Source organism: Microtus pennsylvanicus, chromosome 2 (genome assembly GCF_037038515.1).
Source record: "Microtus pennsylvanicus isolate mMicPen1 chromosome 2, mMicPen1.hap1, whole genome shotgun sequence".
NCBI classification, from domain to species: Eukaryota; Metazoa; Chordata; class Mammalia; order Rodentia; family Cricetidae; genus Microtus; species Microtus pennsylvanicus.
This window is the reverse complement of record NC_134580.1, coordinates 5,401,684-5,420,637: the sequence shown is the minus strand read 5'-3', so window position 1 is coordinate 5,420,637 and position 18,954 is coordinate 5,401,684. Positions and strand designations below refer to the sequence as shown.

At 42.4% G+C, this 18,954-nt stretch overlaps 1 protein-coding gene across 37 annotated transcripts in view; it reads left to right on the top strand.

The window, feature by feature from the left end:
* Rbfox2 (RNA binding fox-1 homolog 2) overlaps positions 1 to 18,954 on the top strand; it is a 232,887-nt gene that overhangs the window by 201,024 nt on the left and 12,909 nt on the right. For 8 of the 37 annotated variants that reach the window (XM_075959737.1, XM_075959736.1, XM_075959742.1 and 5 more), the window contains 6 exons: positions 4,826 to 4,918; positions 7,594 to 7,654; positions 10,553 to 10,606; positions 10,724 to 10,818; positions 12,581 to 12,723; positions 16,210 to 16,249. In XM_075959737.1, coding sequence (XP_075815852.1) covers positions 4,826 to 4,918; positions 7,594 to 7,654; positions 10,553 to 10,606; positions 10,724 to 10,818; positions 12,581 to 12,723; positions 16,210 to 16,249 — 486 coding nt within the window. Of the gene's footprint in view, positions 1 to 4,825; positions 4,919 to 7,593; positions 7,655 to 10,552; positions 10,607 to 10,723; positions 10,819 to 12,580; positions 12,724 to 13,771; positions 13,835 to 16,209; positions 16,250 to 18,954 lie in introns of all 37 variants that reach the window. The other 29 variants (XM_075959740.1, XM_075959747.1, XM_075959739.1 and 26 more) reach the window with 7 other exon arrangements.

The following is an 18,954-nucleotide window of genomic DNA, read 5'->3' as shown; positions in this document are numbered from 1 at the left end:
TTACTTGGCTCCTGTGTGTCATTGATGATAAATGGGTTTCAAGGCAGGTATGCACATACTATTCCCCTTGATAGAAGTTGGAGCACGGCCATGCCCTTTACACGACGCCCTGTTTCTTAAGTACAGCTAAGACAGTTGGGCAAGAGCTGCTGCAGCACTAGAATGTTTCATTAGCATTGGAGGACAGAGAGCCCTACAGGAAGTATGTATAGACCTGTGTGGTCCACTGTGGCAGCCACTGTGAGCCTTGGAAATGTGAAGAAGTCTGAGATTCACACCATGAGCACACATCGCACTGCAGAGGCTTAGCACAGGAAGAACGCTAGACACCTAATAGGATTTTTATATTACTGTCATGTTGAAATGAAAATACATGATTACACTGGATTGAATATGTTGTTAAAATTAATTTCATCTCCTATTTTAATGACTATCAGAAAGTACATGTGGCACACATTTATTTCTTTTGCATAGGTTGATGTAAGCAAACGTGGCATCTTTTTTAATGAAAAAAAGTTTACTTTATCAATGAGAGTATTATCATTGCCTTACACACTTGAACTGTTTTCTCCTATTAAGAATTTAAGAGTAAGCCAGGCGTAGGAGCATGGGCCTTTAATCCTAGCACTCAGGGAGTCTGAGACAGGTGGATCTCTGTGAGTTCAAGGCCGGCCTGGTCTACAAAGTGAGTTCCAGGATGGCCAGGGTAACACAGAGAAACACCCCCCCCCCCCAAAAAAAAAGTAAATTGGGCATGATGACACACATTTTTAATCCCAGTACTCTGAAAGGCAAGAGACAGGTGGATCTCTGAAATCAAGGGCAACCTGGTTTACATAGAGAGTTCCAGGATAGCAGGATTATATAGTAAGACCCTGTCTCAAAAAAAAAAAAAATGAGTAATTACCTTTATTACAAATTATATCACATATTTATTAGTATATATTATACTAATGCAGGTTGAGTTTTATATTTCAGCATAACTTATGGTCATTTTAAAGCTGCTTGTGTTAAATTTACTTTTTTATTTTTTTCCCTTTAAAACTAGAGGTTCGGACTTAACTTACTTCAGTTTTGAAGGATAGAGGTACATTAAAGCCTGGTTTTCGGAGCATGTTTTTCTGTGGATGACCCTTAAGCCCAGAGAAGCTGTTGTTGTCCTTAGTATAGTTCCTGTGCCTTTTCTAAACTTCAAGTTTATAGTATTGAAACTGGAATATTAATGTGTTAGATAAGGAAGCATGGGGTTTAGGTTGATGGGGAAAAATGTCTTTTTAAAGTTTTAACAAAAATGCTTGGCTACCCTCCTAACAAATAGACTTTGATTCTTAAGGGGGTGTGCTCTGACCACAAGTTCCTGGCCGCCCAGACCAGAAATAATCATACAGAAGCTACATTATTTAAATCACTGCTTGGCCTATTACCTCTAGCTTCTTATTGGCTAGCTCTTACATCTTAAACTAACCTATCCTCATTAATCTGTGTATCACCATGTGGCTGTGGCCTACTGGGTAAAGTTCTGTCCCAGCATCTGTCTCTGGTGGGGGTGGGGGCTACTTGGCTTCTCCTGACTCCACCTTCTTTCTCCCAGCATTCAGTTTAGTTTTCCCGGCCTACCTCTGTTCTGCTCTGCTACATGCCCAAAGCCGTTTCTTTATCAATCAGTGGTAATCACAGCATACAGAGGGGAATCCCACATCAAAGTCAGATGGCTAAGAGCTATGTGTCTATTGCCTTACACATTAGAGGTCAGGCATCTAAAGTGAGTCTTAGGGAGTTGAACTGAAAGTTCTGCTATGTTGCTTTGGGAAGCTCCTTACCTTTCTGGGCCTCTGGAGGATGCCTGCTGTTACTGGTCTGTGGCCCCCTCTGTTTTCAGGGCCAGACCTTTTTGAAGCTACTAACATTGGATTTTGGAGTTTGGCCCTCTTGTGTTCCTTTGCTTTGTAGATACCATTGGTATTGCATTGAGCCTACCAGGATTGTCAGGGTAATCTCCCTACCTTGAAATCATTTAATCTAATCATATCTACAAAATCCCTTTTGCCTTGCAGGGTAACATATTCTGTGGCTTCAGGGATTAAGATCTGAGGGACTTAGGGGGCGGAGAGCATTATTCTGCCTACACAGGATCTGTTTATCTTCAAAGGGAAGAATGAAATCTTACCTCTGCTTCATATCAGAGTATCCCAACCATCAAGTGACCTTCTTCCTCGCTCACCAGGGAAGACTTGCTGGGAAGACTGCTTTAATTTGATGTCTTTAGTTTGATTAGCATTTCCTTTGGCATTTGATCACCTTAGAATATAAAACACTTAGACATTTGAAAATGAAGTTTTCCCCCAAATAGTCATTACTGAGAACCCCCTAACATGAATGTTAGTGTTAAACTTTGTCATTTGCAGAATAATGCAACTTAACAAATAGAGTCCGCAGGCAGTCCATCAAGCTGAAGTTCTAACATCACTGTGTAACACAGGCTGGTACCTTTCATTTTAAATCATTCTTTACCTGTAGAATGTATCTACCAGATCTGCCCTCACTGCCCTGTCCCCATAGCTGTACTAGGACAGCTGTGTGCAGTTTGGGTGTTGGTGCACAGGTACACATGGGCAGTCTTGTTGTTAAAACCAAGTCTACATTTCCACATAACAGTCAGAGCTGTCTATAATTTATTAGCTTAACCAAAGACGTAAGAGTTATGGCTCTGAGAATCAGTTGGAAGGAAGTTTATAATTCTTTTCAGGTTGATGTAAAAACTCTTAATGTAGACCTGGGAAGATGGGTCAGTAGGCCACAAATGTGTCGTGTTTGCACAGGACCCTGAATTTGGTTCCCAGAGCTCAAGTCAAACAGCTCATTTTCTCCTAAGCCCAGCTCCAGGGGAACCTGATGCCTCTGGGCTCCTCAGGCACCTGCACCTAATGTGCACACAGACACACTGGCAATTAAAAGTCAAATAAATCTTTAAAAACTCATCACTGTATGTGACCTTTCTTAAAAACCAGTTCTCCTTGCCTGCCAATTGATAGAGTCTCGGGTAGGAAAGTTAGGCTTCTTGTCTTCAGGATCTGGTCATCTTCAGAAAAAAGAAAGACACTGGCATCCTCAGTAACTTGCCTTTTGTACCTTGAGGTTATCAAAGTACCTACAACAGGTTAACATAAAAATGTATATCTGAAAATGCTTTCCTATTACTGTTTTCAACAAATGTATACATTCTATAGGAGAGTACTAAGAACAGTTACCCCTGATATTCCACCACAGGAAACGTCCATTCGCTCTCTGTCAGAGCATGCCCTCCTGTAGTATCTGTAGCAGTATGCAAATTGTAGGTGGAAAGGCTCGGTTGGACTGCTGAAGGGTCACATCTGCCTAAGCTGGGTTTATATGTGGAGGCCTGCTTATGCTTACACAGCAGGGACTCCCCAGGAGTCCTGAGGGTCCCCTCTGCAGGTGTTAGCTTCTAGGAAGTGAGAATTTACAGTGTGGAGGGTGGATAGAGCCAGTGCCCCGGTGGTGGACTTGGTGGGCACTTGCTGAGGTAGTCTGTAAGCAGGTCGTGAGCTGCCTGTTTCTTCTCTTTCTCATGTGGAAAATCACTGGTTTACCTTTAACAGCAGAGATAGACATCAACAGATACATGATATTTAGGCAATTTAGGGTATCAGTTTTCCATAATTCAGCTGTACACAGGTTTTCTGTAAAGTGCCAATCTGATCGTTTAAAATTGTTTTTGAAGAAACATTCTAGTTGTTTGTAATTTGTTGGCAGTCTCCCTTGCTTCTACAACTGTTACCCACAGAACTAGACTTCACTATTGTCCTAAATTATCCTACTCCCAAAGGTAAAGTGGAGCTAAAATAATGACTTTAAATCCTGTCATGGAGCCATTAACCTTGAATGTGAAAGAAGTATAGATTTGGGGGTCAGCAAGTCAACTGAGAGAAAAACACAGAGTCTGCAAAGATGACTCAGTTTGTATTTTCCTTGTAAGCATGATGACCTGAGTTTGATCCTCCGCACTCATGCGGTGGGGGAGCCAGACATATCAAGATGGCTCAGCAGATTAAAGGTACCTGCTGCCAAACCTGATAACCTGAGACTGATTTCTGGAACTCATAATGGAAGGATTACCAGCTCACTCAAGTTGTCCTCTGACCTCCATCCACACATTGTAACACACATACGCGCACACACATAAACAAATATTTTTTAAAGCTGTATGTATATATGGTGGCTTGAGTCCTATCCTTGGGACCCACTAGCTAGAAGGAGAGAACCAACTCCTGGAAGTTGTCCTCTAACCCATACCCTGCTCTTGTGTGCCACGGCACGTGCATGCCCATCACATACACACTAAATAAGTACATGTTTAAAGAATAAATAAAAATAAGGTAGAAAGCAGTTGGGGAAGACACTACATTTACCTCTGCTGGCCACATGCACCAATGTGTGCCTGTGCACATGGTAATAATAGTTCTGTGGTTTGGTTCTGTTTTTATGTTCAGATTTTTGGTAAAATAGTTTAACCCAAGTAACTTCCTACCTTACTCTTGGTCTGGTCTCACGTACTTTATATTTTATTGTTATTGTTATTGTTGTTAATTAAGTTACTGTTACTATTATTACAGTTCTTTATCTTTTTATTGAGTTTAAATTTCCCTTTACAAAATATGCATGGATAAAAATGTGCCTTTGGAAGAAATTGCTGGTGTTAGTTGTGCTGGCGTCACTTCATACTGTGATGTTTTCTCTGTTTACCAAGAGATGAGTATTTAAATATAACCATGTGCATGTTTTCCCCTTCTCCCGCTGCATGCAGGGATTCGGGTTCGTAACTTTCGAGAATAGTGCTGATGCAGACAGGGCCAGGGAGAAATTGCACGGCACCGTGGTAGAGGGCCGTAAAATCGAGGTGCATGTCTTCAATAATTCAATTTCTTGTTTATATTTTTCTTTCTCTTTGTGTACTGCCTCACTTATTTCACATTTGGAGCCTGTCCTGTCCGTGTGTGCACACCTGTCTGTGTCTGTCTTCACCTCCTTGCACCACACTATATAAAAGTAACACCCTGTCTGCTTCTCCCTCCCCCCTTGGCTGTCTGAGGTGTAGTTGGGGGCGGGGAATGTGTGCTTACCTGTGCTCTCATTCCCTTTTTTCCTCTTCCAAAATGTTTATCCTTTGCTCTCTTGATGTTTTTTTCTTTGCTTCAGTTTCTGCAAGACTCTGAATTCCTGTATGAGGCCTAAACAAAACTAACTTTTAAAATGTTTAAAAACTACCTAGCTTGTAACGTTGTGTCTTGGAGGCCAGTTCCCCTCCGTTTGCGTTTGATAAGTGTGGATAGACAATGGTGGAGGTTGGGGGGGGGGGGAGACAGAGTCCAAAGCTCTGGTAGTTCTAAACTTTACTTAATACCAAGAATTTCAAGACTTGATTACAGAGTTGATAGCAGAGGGCTCAAGGGCAGCTGGTGGCATAGATGGACAGATACTGTGATTGCTAAGTCAGCCCCTGGGCTCACCAGCACTAGAGGGACTAACGCATTGAAGGTTAACTGGCTCCTCTCTTCTTTACCGGTTTTTTTTTTTAAGTATTAAATATAAAAGCCACCATTCGAGTAAGATGTCTGCATATTTTGCTTTTTCCCCCTTTTCAATGGTTTAGCATTTAGGGCCCTTCACTTGACTCACTCTTTCCATGGTAACTATACACAATGCTGGCGATGGTGCCCGTTGGCGGTAAGTGAATCGAAAGTGCTAGAGAAGAAGCTTTTAAAATGTAATCACAAAACAATTAAGAGAGAAAAGTCCATCTGCCATCTCACATTAACACTACCAGATGTGGTTTGACTTGCTTCTCTCCCTTCCCGCCCCTTTTATTTTCACTGCTGTGGGGTGATGTCGCCTGGACTTTGGATGTACATCCTGTCTTGTAGCAGTCTGAGCTGTTTGGTTACTGACTTCATGATGATTTTTTTTTTCCCCTTGCGCATCTTACTCAGAGTTACTGAACTCCAGTTTGGCTGGTTTTATTAATGCACTTCCTACCCCAACTTTTCCCTTTTTCCCAAACCACTGTGCAGCTCTTTTCCGCTGATACCTTCCTCACATTCTCTCCTATTTTCCCCACCACTCTGTTCTCTTTCTGTGGCTTCTCATTCCTTCCTTTCTTCCTTCCCATTCCTCTGTCTGGCAGCTGTTGGTGTCTCTTGCTGACTGGTAGTGTCTGGTTGGTTCTGGCTGTTTTTCCTTTGAATTGCTTGGTGGCTTTCTGCTCTAGTCGCTAGTTCAAGCTCTTGTTCCATTCCGACCTTGCTGTTCATTTCCCCTCTTTTTCCGATGCTGTTTCTTTCTTTTCTTGGTGTGTGTTAATTGCATGCTCGCAGTCTCATCCTTGTTGTCTTCCATTCTTTCCTTGTAAGTGTGAAATGTTTACATTATCTGGTGGTCAAACTAGAGTAAATGGAGTTTCAAGCTGTCTCACATAGAGAGGGGCGGGGAGGTCACCCTACAAATCATAAAAGATATCAGATGTTTCTAAATTCCAATTTTACCTAAAATTGGTCTTCATAACATAAATCTAGCACAAATGTATATTCCTAGAGACAATGTAGGCTGGCCTTGGTGGCACAAGTCTATATATAATCTAAGTGTTCAGTAGGCTGAGGCAGGAGGATCACAAGTTTGAAGCCAACCTGACTACATAGCAAATTGCAGGCTCAGCCCAAGCTGCCTAGTAAGGCTTTGCTTCAAACAGTAAATGAGACACATTCATATTTCATAAGCTCTGAGCTTAAGGCTGGCTATGGTTGAGTTTATGGTGAGGTTTTATTTTTCTGACAGGAACTCTGGGGTTGGTCTTGAGGACGCCCACAGTGTCCTGGCTCCTAGGTTTCATCACTCCTTTTTGTAGCAATACCATCTTTGTGAGGCCTACTTCCCTTGGTGTGGAGAATGCCCAGATTGTATGCTTTTGTTAGGGGTTAGAGAGGACCACAGCACAGGAGAAACACTCAAATCTTCACTGTGAGCACCTGTGCCAAAGGCCCTCAGGAAACTTCATCTTAAATGAGTGATTCATGTGGTCTAGGAAATTGAGGATGGCCCTCCAACTGTTAACTTGGGAATCTATAGTTCCTGTATTTATGTACTAATCCCAGACAGTATAGAGAAAAGAAAAAAAGTAGACCCGCAGGAGAGGAAGGTGGCAAGCCTCTGTTTTACAAACAAGCTCCAGATTCATTTGCAGACACACTTGTTCCCTGTTTACTTTTTGCCAAATTGTCCTCAGTACAGAGACAGCCCAAGGCCGGCCAGAGAACCTGTAACTGCTCCTTTTCTCTGAGTGCCGAGAGGAAGAACAACCACAGTTTTCTCTTAAGACACCAGGAAACTGCATTTTACTCTTGTTAGCCTCATTTAATAAGCACTTGCATTAAAATCCTATGAATATTTCATAATGCTGTGTTAATTATCTAAATGCTATCAGGAATTTACATTTTAAATTATGTACTGTATTACTGGATAAGCAGTGTCATGTTTCCTAATATATCCCTCCCTCCCCTCTTGTCTGCCTATTATTTTTAGGTGAATAATGCCACAGCACGCGTCATGACCAATAAGAAGATGGTCACACCATATGCAAATGGTGAGGAGTTACTAGCTGCCTTGGGGGAATGTTGTCCTCACATAAATACATGGAGTTTTCATGGCTTTCTAGGACCATCTGCTCAGTTCACATCCAGCCTCTTTCAAGTTTTTTCCTTAAAACTAAGCTAAGCTTTTTACTTACAAAGGTGTTTTGTTCTCAGTAACTTTCATCTATACACAATACCATTGCTTGAGGCTACCTGTTAAAGCAGACTAGGTAGCCTGTGAGCATCCTCCTTTTCAGTCTCCTATAGTTCCTTGTAATGTGGGGATTGCCCGGGTTGCCCTGGTGGCCCTGGTGTGTTTTCCCGCTGGTCTCTTCAGATGACTGTGATCTGGATTAGTGGGAAGGAAAAGCCTAGTCTCTTGTAGGTCTCAATCCCTTGCTTTCCATGGGGCTTTATGGTGTAGCTTCTTATTCCAAGATGGCATGTCATGTAGTAAGTTTAATGAATATTAGTGAGAGTGGGATTTTCAGTGAATAATTTGCCCCAACACAAACAAAAGCTGGAAAGGTGGCTTCTAAGGTAAAAGTACTAGGCGTACAAACTTTGACAGTGGAGTTCAGGAGCTGGAACCTCCAGGAGAAGCCATGTCTGCTGACCCATAGCTGTAATCTCAGCACTTTACCCAGGGATCCGAGACAGACACAGAAGAACAGGAAGAAGTTTGGGCCAGCCAGCCTGAAATACACCATATAGTAGCAGAGACAATAAAGGCCTTTGCTTCAGCAAGGGAAAAGGAGACCGCAGACTTCCACTGCCCTCCGTTGGCACACCCATACTCTCATATACAAAATAAGTTTAAGTTCTCTGAAAAATAAAAAATTTAGGCTGAAGTAACAGCTCAGGGTAAGAGCCCATACTGATCTTGCAGAGGACCCAAGTACAGTTCCCAGCACTCCTGTCAGGTGGCCCCGAACTACCTGAAACTCTGGCTCTGGAGGAAATGAATTTGTTCATGAGTGCCCACATGAGCATCGTGTTCATTTTGGGAGGTGTGTGCAGGTCCATGTACATGGAAATCAGACACCCTCAGACCTACACTAGTCTGGTCTCCTTTCACCATACAGACCCATGGATCAAGCAGGCATGGTGTCGGATGCTTTGACTCACTGAGCCGTCCGTCTTGTTGGCCCTCGTGAGCATTTTTATCAGAACGGGGATTGGACTGAGGTGTTTTAGCCAGATAATGGTGGCTTATACCTGTAACCCTGGCCACTAGCAAGGCTAAGGCAGGAGGATAATGAGTTCAGAGCACATAGCTTGGATTGCATAGGGTCCAGTAAGTAAAGATGCTTACCTCCAAGCCTGATGAAACCCACATACATGCATGATGGAGAAAATCAGTTCCTGTGAGTTGTCCTCTGACTGCTTCATATGTGTTTTTCATATGCACACAAACACACGCGCACACACGGTAAATGTAAAAGAAAAGTAAGAAAATCTCTAATTTCAATAGAACTGGCCTTTCCTTCTCTGTGTCCTATTTCCATAGTGTTGCAATGGCAGGGGCTGGAAAGTGAAGTCATAGCCCGGGCCCCTCAAGGAAATAAATGCAGGTGTGCTGCTTCTCCTGTGGAAAAGTTGGTAGTTATTTGGGGTTTTTGTTTTGTTCTTTTTTTTGTTTTGTTTTGTTTTTTTTTTTTTGTTTTTTTCTTTTGATTTTCGAGACAGGGTTTCTCCGTAGCTTTTGGTTCCTGTCCTGGAACTAGTTCTATAGACCGTGCTTGCCTCGAACTCACAGAGATCCACCTGCCTCTGCCTCCCGAGTGCTGGGATTAAAGGTGTGCGCCACCACCGCCCGGCTGATATTTGAGTTTTTATATAGAGTTTTACTCACTACTAGAGAGAGTAGCATATTTCCCTTGCTTACCAACAAAATACTTGCCGTATTCCTGTAAGTATATAAAACAATAAAATTTTCTCCCAACATAGTATTATTTGGAAACTCCACATTTCTAAATCTTGAACTTAATGTTTGACATCACTATGTTGTCCTTCAGAGTTTGAGTAATATGCTCATCAAATATGTTTGTTACAAATTAAAACCTCAGAAGCCATGAAGCCATGCTCAAAAGATGGGAATGGACTTCGTATTTTATTACTGCCTATCTTTCCCTTTCTACTTACTGATTCTCAGCTTTTACTATGAAAGGGGATTTCATTTACCTGCAAAACTTGTGTGGTACAGCAGAATGTGCCATCAGGTTCCAGGTCACATTTGAATTCAGTCAGAGTTGACTTTACCGAAGCCTCTAATGGAAAGTACTGTTAAGGTGGTGGATGAGAAAGTGTTGTCATTGGCACCAGTTGCCTGTCTTCTAAGCTCAGAGCAGGTCCTGTCTGCCAAACCCCACGGTGCATCTCTGTTTCCTCTTCTTCTCACCCCTCCACCTTCTTCTCTCCATTTTCTTCCTCTGCTCTAGTTAGTCTGTTGCTGTGATAAAACACTCAGACTAAAAGCAAGTATTTATTGTTAGGGGATTCAGAGCAGCTCTCAAGCAGAAACTGGAGGGACAGTGCTTACTGGACCGCTGAAAAGCTCAGACTTAGCTATATAACACAGGACTACTTGCCCAGGGAATGATGTCACCCACAGCGGGCTTGGCTCTCCTGTATCAGTTAATAATCAAGCCAGTCCCCACAGGTGTATCCATAGACAATCGGATCTGGACAGTCCCTCTGTCTTCCCAGCCCTTCACTCAGTACTGTACACCCCTGCCTACCTGCCCAAGCCCTCATCCCCTCAGTGGTGCTGCTTAAAGATGATACCATTGCCCTTTCCTACAAAGTCTAACCTCGGGAGGAAAAGCAGTCCAGAGAGGCCTGGAACCATCTTGACATGCAGAGTTCACATAGTTATAACCCATTCACTGTCTTCTTTTCTGTTTCAGGCTGGAAATTAAGTCCAGTAGTTGGAGCTGTGTATGGCCCTGAATTATATGCAGGTAGTATTGTACTGCTTCCCTTTCTGACACATAATGCCTTCTGTGCTTTTCATGTGGCTGTGTCTTTGTAATCTTTTCACGTTTCTATTTTTTATTTAATTTTTTAAATGTGCCTAGCCTCCAGCTTTCAAGCTGATGTGTCCCTAGGCAATGAGGCGGCTGTGCCCTTGTCAGGAAGAGGAGGCATCAACACTTACATTCCTCTAATCAGTAAGTAGCCTACACTGATCTAGCATGGGATTTTTTGGTTTTTGGTTTGTTTTGTTTGTTTGTTTTTGTTTTTTGGGGGGAGGGGTTGGTTTTAGTTTTTCGAGACAGGGTTTGTCTCTGTAGCTTTGGAGCCTGTCTGACACTTGCTCTGTAGACCAGGCTGACCTTGAACTCCCGGAGATCGCCTACCTCTGCCTCCCAAGTGCTGGGATTAAAGGTGTGCACCACCATGCCCGGCCTGGCATGGGTTTTTACTATTGCCGCTGGCATGCTGATTTGGTCTGTTTTTCTTCTAGCATGATATAGAACTGCCAAAAAAAAAGAGAACCATTCTTTTTTGTTGATGTTTTGTTTTGTTTTTTTTTAATAGGGTTTCTCCGTGTATGGCTGCCGTGCTGCTCTCTTTGTAGACCAGGCTGGCCTTGAACTCACTGAGATTCTCCTGCATCTGCCTCTGTAGTGCTGGGATTAAAGGCGTGCGCCATCAATGTCTGGCTAGGGTAAGGGGGCATTCTTGAAAGGATAATAGATACCACAGTGTTCTGTTCTGTGTAACTCACACTCTGGAAGCTTCCACTAAACAAATTTCATTGGAAAGTATGCAGAGGGTAAAATGTAAATATCCTCTCTATATTTGATCATAAGGGAGTCAAAGACATGAGTGTGTATAGACTGCATTACTCAAGCCTTCTCACCACCCCAGGCCCACTCTCCCATGGAGTACCACTTAGTACAGCTCCACTGTCAGGGACTACCCTCCACTCTCTTACTCTTTCTAGGTCACTCTGACCCAAGCCCTCTTCCCCTGGGAAGAGGTGTGACTCAACTGGATTCAGCAGAGTGGGGTGTTTCTGCATGACTTCCAGAGCAAAGCATATTTAGAACAGGCCTTTGGAAAATGTCTGCCTCGTAAAAGGATACAGCATAGCTGGAAAGGTTAATATTGTAGAGCCGCCTAGACAGTGGTGGTGCATGCCTTTAGTCCCAGCACTAGGGAGGCAGGGGCAGGCAGCTCTCTGTGAGTTCGAGGCCAGCCTGGTCTACAGAGCGAGTTTCAGTACAGCCAGGGCTACACAGAAAACCCCTGTCTTAAAAAAACAAATGTATATATATTTTAGAGAAAATTGACAAATGAATTCTCTAAAAACTGTTGTTTTCCTTTGAGGTTAGTACCATGTAAAAATATATAAAGAACATTCCTTTTGAGTAATAAATATTACATGATAACATATAGAAATGAAGTTAAGAGACTGGTGGGTCACTGTTATTTCGATGCCAATGTGGTCTACAGAGTGAGTTCCAGGATAAGCTCCAAAGCTGCAGAGAAACCCTGTCTCAAAAAATCCAAAAAACTAAATAGATAAATAAACTAGAAATGAAATTAATAATTGACTAGTTAAAATGTATATTACTCTGACTTAAACCGCCACAGAAACTAAGTGTTGTGCATCTTACTGAGGTGGTCTTCAGAGCTGCTTCTGGCAGAAACCCCTCTTCTCATGTATTATTACTGGGAACACCTAAAAGGGAGAGTAAATTCAAGATTTGTGATGAGTGAGCCATGGAATCATCGCTTGATCATCCTGTGTCTCTCTTTCCACTTCTTCCCTCAAAGCTGCAGTGTCAGGGGTGTATTAATAAGTGTACTTGCTATTTTTTCAGGAAAGATTTGGTGCCTGTTTTTCTACCTTTTCCACAGTTAATTCTTAGTCTGGTTTTGTCCAGCTCCTGAAAGCAAGTTGAAGTTTCTGTTATATTTTGGGTCTCCCTTTAGTTCCTGGCTTTCCTTACCCAACTGCAGCCACCACGGCAGCTGCATTCAGAGGAGCCCATCTGAGGGGCAGAGGGCGGACAGTGTATGGTGCAGTCCGAGCGGTACCTCCAACAGCCATCCCCGCCTATCCAGGGTAAGCATTAGATTCCAGAATCATGTTTCTAAAATGAGCAATTGAATAAAAAAGAAGGGAAGACCTCTCTGATTTCTAGGATGTTGCTGGGCAGCATTTAGATGCTGTGTGAATATTTTCAAATCAATGGATAGAGGGCAAGAACCAAAATACAGAAATGTGTCCGAGGGTCAATTCGTTATACAAACCCTCGTTTTGGCCACCTTAAGCCTTCATGGTGATGGCTTAAGATAGTAGCCAGAGCCGTCTTGTGTTTGCTAGCGGTGTGTTGGCATGGAGCTCACTCAGCAGCGCACGAGTGTGAATTAACACTACTACAGAGAACTGAGAAAGGAGCTGGAGATTTTAGTGCCAGACTGCGTCTGCTGTGCTCACCCCGTCTCACCACCCCATGTGGGGCCAGAGGCCAGCACATGTGCCCACCCCATGGTTTCTCTGCCTGGGTAGTGAGCAGCAAAGCTAGTTACCCACAATGGATTTGCTTTCTTTGTAGGAAACAGATTGAAAGAGGTGAATTCAAAGACAAACCAAGTCCAATTGAATCGAGGGAGAGAGGGAGAAGTAGGAGGAATCAGCTGCAGCTGGCTTCTGAGACAGTAGCAGCTGGTGTAGCTGAGCATCCTCGTCTTCCGTTTGGAGTGGAGGGTGTCTCATGCAGTGGAAAGATTCCATAGCAACAAAAAAATCCTTTGTTTTTGAATGGGAAAAAGGAGGGAAGATGGCAGATTGGCTTTCAGTTGTTTATCTGTGTCAGCCTAACGTATATTTTTATATAAAGTGAACTTCTCTAATTCAGTTGTACCAAGGACTTTCTCTTTTAAAAGATTTGACATTTCTCTTCTTCATCTTTTCTCTGCCTATGAAGTTTTTTTTTGCTGTTGTTGTTTTTGTTTTGTTTTTTCCTATATTCTGGAGAAATATAAAGAGCTGCAGAAAAACCAATTAGCTGCTTTTTAGTTAAAACATAAAGGAAGATAGCATGTCCCTTTCTGATAGCAAAATTGGCTTCACCAGGAGGTATACTAATTTAACATTCATTCATTCATAGACCAATGGACATACCATTAGGAGTCCTCCATGCCACAGAATTAAAGCATTTTTATTAGACAAGGCAAGTATGCATGCTGAAGTGGGCAGACTCCAAGACACTGCAAGGGAACTGCTTCAGAGAATAACTTTCATTTGCAATTTATAGATAATTAAATCCCATGCATTCCATCATCTCCATCTTCTGCCATGACTTGCTTTTAATTTTATCCTTTTTTGTCTCAACTTGACCTTTGACCTTCAACCTCTGACATCTCTTTTTTAAAAAATTAATTGAAGATACAGCTTTGTTTCACCAAGAAATAATTGAGTGAAACATGAAAGTGCATCTTTTGCAAGCTCAGCACACTAGAAAAACCGCTCATGATGCGTCTCCCATTCCAACCCGAAAGCATTCACTGTCGCCACATTTGCAGGGATAGTGCACAGACTCTACGGACTACCTATTGTAACTTCCTGAGCTACTTCATAAAGTAGCAGAATTCACTTCTGTTCAGTGTAGGTCCTTTCAGTATACTGGCCAAACTTAAGAACCATTCTCTACTAAGTCTCTGTCAGGCATATAGATTTGCTTAAACAAATCTTTTTTGTCTGATCATGTCAGTTTCTGTGCGTTGCATTGAACACTAATTTCCCTTGTATTCTTTTTTATTAACTATACCATCTGTTTACATGGAAGATGGCAAGGAATAAGTCCAGTATTTCATGGGGAATGGCCTAGAACTGCTTTCAGCCTTGTGAGTCACTGTGCTCTCACCTCTTACGGCACTGGGTACAGGGATGATCAGAATTCTTCTAGAATTCAAATAGTTACAATAAGTGATTTGCCTTAGAACAAAAATATCCTTGTTTTTAATGGCAACATTCTTTATAGGAGGAATGTGTTGTAGTCTTTGCCTGTGTCCCCTCACTGACATTAATGGAGATTAATCCTCTTGACCTCCATGCTTACCACTCATCAGCCTTCTCCTACACGGGTCTTTTTTGAAAATGCATTGGAGAGGCACATTCAACCTGATACCAGACTCTAGCTGCAAATGGAGACTGAACAGGGAAAGCCTGCTTACAGGCACCGGAAGTGTGTCTGCTTTTTCTGCAGCGCAAAACAGGCCTAGCAATCGGTGCATCGCAAGGTGTGACCTTGCGACTTGTTAGCTTATTCATTATAACTGGAGAAACTGTCCATTTTATCTAGCTGAATAAACAAAAACAGATTTTTGAAAATACATTTAAACAGCCAAGTTTTGACCTGACAAATGTGAGAGAAAGCTTGTCTTTTCTCTACCACTGTTCATGTCTTCTGGTCCCAAAATAATGTTCTGAGGGAAATCTGTGTATACAAAAGCACTTCTACATTTTAAGCATAACAGTGTAGTGCTGCTCCAGATTTATGTTTAAAAAAACTAACATTGCCTGCTTGACAAAGCCCATTACCAAATAGGAGGGTGAGGCCTGCCCGCAGCTGCCTCGGTCACTGTTTAAATCAAACAGGACAGGCCTCGGCATGCACAGTGCTTCCATCACCAATTGTAGTTTTCAGAATTCTTAGACTATTAGTTAAGAAAGAACCCTTAAAATCTTCCAGTTGCTCCTTCCCACTCTGGATTATATTGTTACTATCTGGGATCCCACTGCACCTTTCAATTCTTGGACCAATCACCTTAACCTTGAGCTCATTACCTCTGCTTGTGAAAGCAATGCATTGTGGGTATTTTTGGTTGTTTTGTTCTTTTGGTTTTTATTTTAATTACATTTCTCTGTTTACTTTGGTCAGAATTGATTGACTTGTTTTTCCAAGGTGTTGCATTGGTTCTCAAAAATGCTGAATAATAATACTTTGCATGCTTGTGTGATCAGCCAAATCTTATCGCATGTCTAATGTGCAGGGTGAAAAGCAGGTGATGTATGGATAACAGGAAAAGCCTACACTTTACTTTGAAAATGAAAATACACTAATAAGCATCATTTGGAACACACTTTGCACACAGGTTCTGGAATTCGTTTTGTTCACTCTCTTCCTGAAGTTAATCCCTCACCACCCCTACCCTTTGTACGCTTTTAAAGAACAGCGTTCTCCTAGGACACACTTACATTTAAAAATACTCCAGATTCTAAAGTCGATCTGTTAAACCAGCAGATCTCAGACAGCTACATGAGGCCCTGCCAGGAGCACTGTTTGTGTCATTAGTCTGAGTTACCCAGTGTCCAGGTGCTCGGTCTAGTTTTGCAGACCCTTAGCTCTCCTTGCATGTCCTGGAGCCGTGGAACGCACGTGTGCACTTGGCACATCTCTGTCACAGCTTGCCGCGGCCCCATGTCCAGGTCACATTCATACATCACCTGCCTGTGTAGCGCATGTGCATGCTGCCGTCCTCAATAACCGGAATGTGTTTCTGTTCTTTTGTTTTTTTGTTTTTGTTTTTGTGTGGATTTCTGCAGTGTGGTTTACCAGGACGGATTTTACGGTGCTGACCTCTATGTAAGTACATACACCGGGGCCTTTTTGACCCCATCCCCTGACAAGCCAGCCTTTTTTTTTCTGTTTAGTTTGTTTTGTTTTTATTTTCGTTTTATTTTGTTTTCCTTTTTAAAAATTATAATTTAATTTTTGTTTTACTTTTTCCTTGTGGATATATATATTATATATTTTAAGAATGCAAGCATGCTTCTCTGCCACTGCGCTTGCCCCTGGGTGCAAAAACTAAGCCTTTGGGTCTCATGACGGTTGCTGGGGTCAGTCTACTGGACATATTCTTCCCCTTCCCTATGCTCACGAGTGTTCTGGGCATCTCTTACCTTGTGAGATGATCAGCAGGTTTAAAGTCGTATTGTTGTCTCATCATCTGCATACATGAATAGCAGGACAAGTTTAGCCTGACCAGCTCTTCCCTCTTTGTGCTTCCCTTCCCATCTCACACCCTCTTCAGAGCATTAGGGCTTTGGTGTGTGTAAACGGCAATACGCTTTCTGAGCTGTGTTCTTTCTGATTTTACATCATCTAAAGAGCATAAACTTGTGAAAGTGCCATCAAGGAGCTGATATTCAGAGGCTCATGTAGAAACTAGGGGATCTCAGATGAAGACCACAGTCAGGGGTCTGTTCCTTAGGGGTCAGCCAGGGAATCTGAGGAGCATAACTCACAGCCTGGACTCTTAATACCATTCAGTTATGGTGAAGATTTGCCAATTCCATCAGCCGGAGTGGCATTTAATCCATCATCCATCTAGCTGGAGGTGAAGTTACATGATTTTTTGGTCACATACTCTTAAACGATGGACAAAGTGTGGTAGCTAACAGGAAGAGCTTTTGAGTTTAGAAGACTGTTTGAAGGAAGCTTTCCAAATGGTCTTTTTCTGAATGCTAGCATAGTCTACCGACCCAAATTATTAAGACAGTTTTATAAATAGGAAGTTACTCGGTAGGGCAGGTCAGCATACCCAGGAGGTGCTTTCTGTAGCCTCGCCTCTCTGGGCTTTGAGGCTGTTGATACCTGCTTATTCGGCAGTCTGAGGTCAGACCATTCAGAAGGCACCGAGTCAGGATAGCATGCTGAGCATGTACTAGAGTAGGCCTTAAGCGTGTCTACCTAGTAAAGATCCTTAGTCATGAGTCATCAGTCCGTGTCTCAGATTGTGATTGCCAGAATTGCATACAAGCTCTCTTTGTATTTTAATTCTAATACTTGTTCAGCAAATTTTCTAGAAGTACCTTTCCCATATTTATAGTTGAAGACTGGGCAGATTATGCATTTCTGAATGTGCATATTTACATACTATGTTAGCATATGCATCCTCCATATTCTTAGAAAACTCAACTTCGTATCATTTACTTTTTTTGGAATCTGCTCTGGTAGAGCAGGCTTACCATTTGAATTATTTCCTTAACTGAGGGTTTTGTTGTTTGTTTAGGACTTTGTGTTGTTTTAGGGGGCAAGGATTTGTTGTTTTGGGTTTTTTCTTGGTTTTTTGAGACAGGGTTTCTCTGTGTAACGCTGAGTGTTTTGGATATCTATCTCTGTCTCTCTCTGTCTCTCTCTCTCTCTCTCTGTCTCTCTCTCTCTCTCTCTCTCTGTCTCTCTCTCTCTCTCTCTCTCTCTCTCTCTCTCTCTCTACCAGGCTGGCCTTGACTCACAGATATCCACCTGCCTCTGCCTCCCAAATGCTGGGATTAAAGGCATGTGCCACCACCACCCTGATTTTTCTAAAATATATCCTACTTCTATTCTGGTTTTGCCTATTTCTACCTTAAACCAACCAACTAAATATTTGTTTGTGGTTCTCCTATTTCCTTATTTTACATTGTAACATCTTAATAAGAGATGATTTTTGACTTTTCAATGCCATCAAGAAGGTGTTCTTAAGGGTTTCTCTTTTTTAGTTTTGGGGGTTTTTTTGGTTTTTTGGGGTTTTTTGGGGGGTGTTTTGTTTTATTTCCCAAGACAGGGTTTCTCTGTAGCTTTGGAGCCTGTACTGGAACTAGCTCTTGTAGACCAGGCTGGCCTCAAACTCACAGAGATCCACCTGCCTCTGCCTCCCGAGTGCTGGGACTAAAGGCGTGAGTTGCCACTACCCAGCGCTGTTCTTATTTTTAATCTAAATAAGTAATCTATAGAAGCTAAGCAAGAAATACAGTGGTTTGGCCACAGTACCCTTCATTCCCAGTGGCCCTTGCTAAAGCTCTGCTGCCTGTTTGCTGCCTTTTTCTTTCTCCCATCTATGTTGGTATTGCTAGGAGGAGAAAAAAAAAAAGTTGATCCCTAGTGCTGAGACCATATCTGAGCCCTCTAGTGAAAACCAAGACCACAGTATCTTCTTCAAACTATAACTGCTTAAACGGATTGTCTGAGGTTGAGTGTGAGGGAGCTAAGAAAGTCTTAAAATCACAAGCAACAGATGTCTGTCTGGCTTTGAATTTGTTCTGCTTTTCTCTGCACATTTTCCTAACTGGGAATCTATCACTGCACCCTTAGCTGTGTTTCCTCAGAAGTGTGTCCTGGAATGGGATGAGTGCAGGATTTAGTGTGTAAAGATGCTAGCCCAGCCAGAGCATGAGCAGAAGACATGGGGAGGCTGGCTTTACTTCTCAAGTCCTCTTCCCTGTTCTGCTCTCAGAGCAGTTCCTGATGGCACTTCTGCTTACTCATGGTACACTTGTGTTTGGAGATGATCTAGCCATCATGTCCTC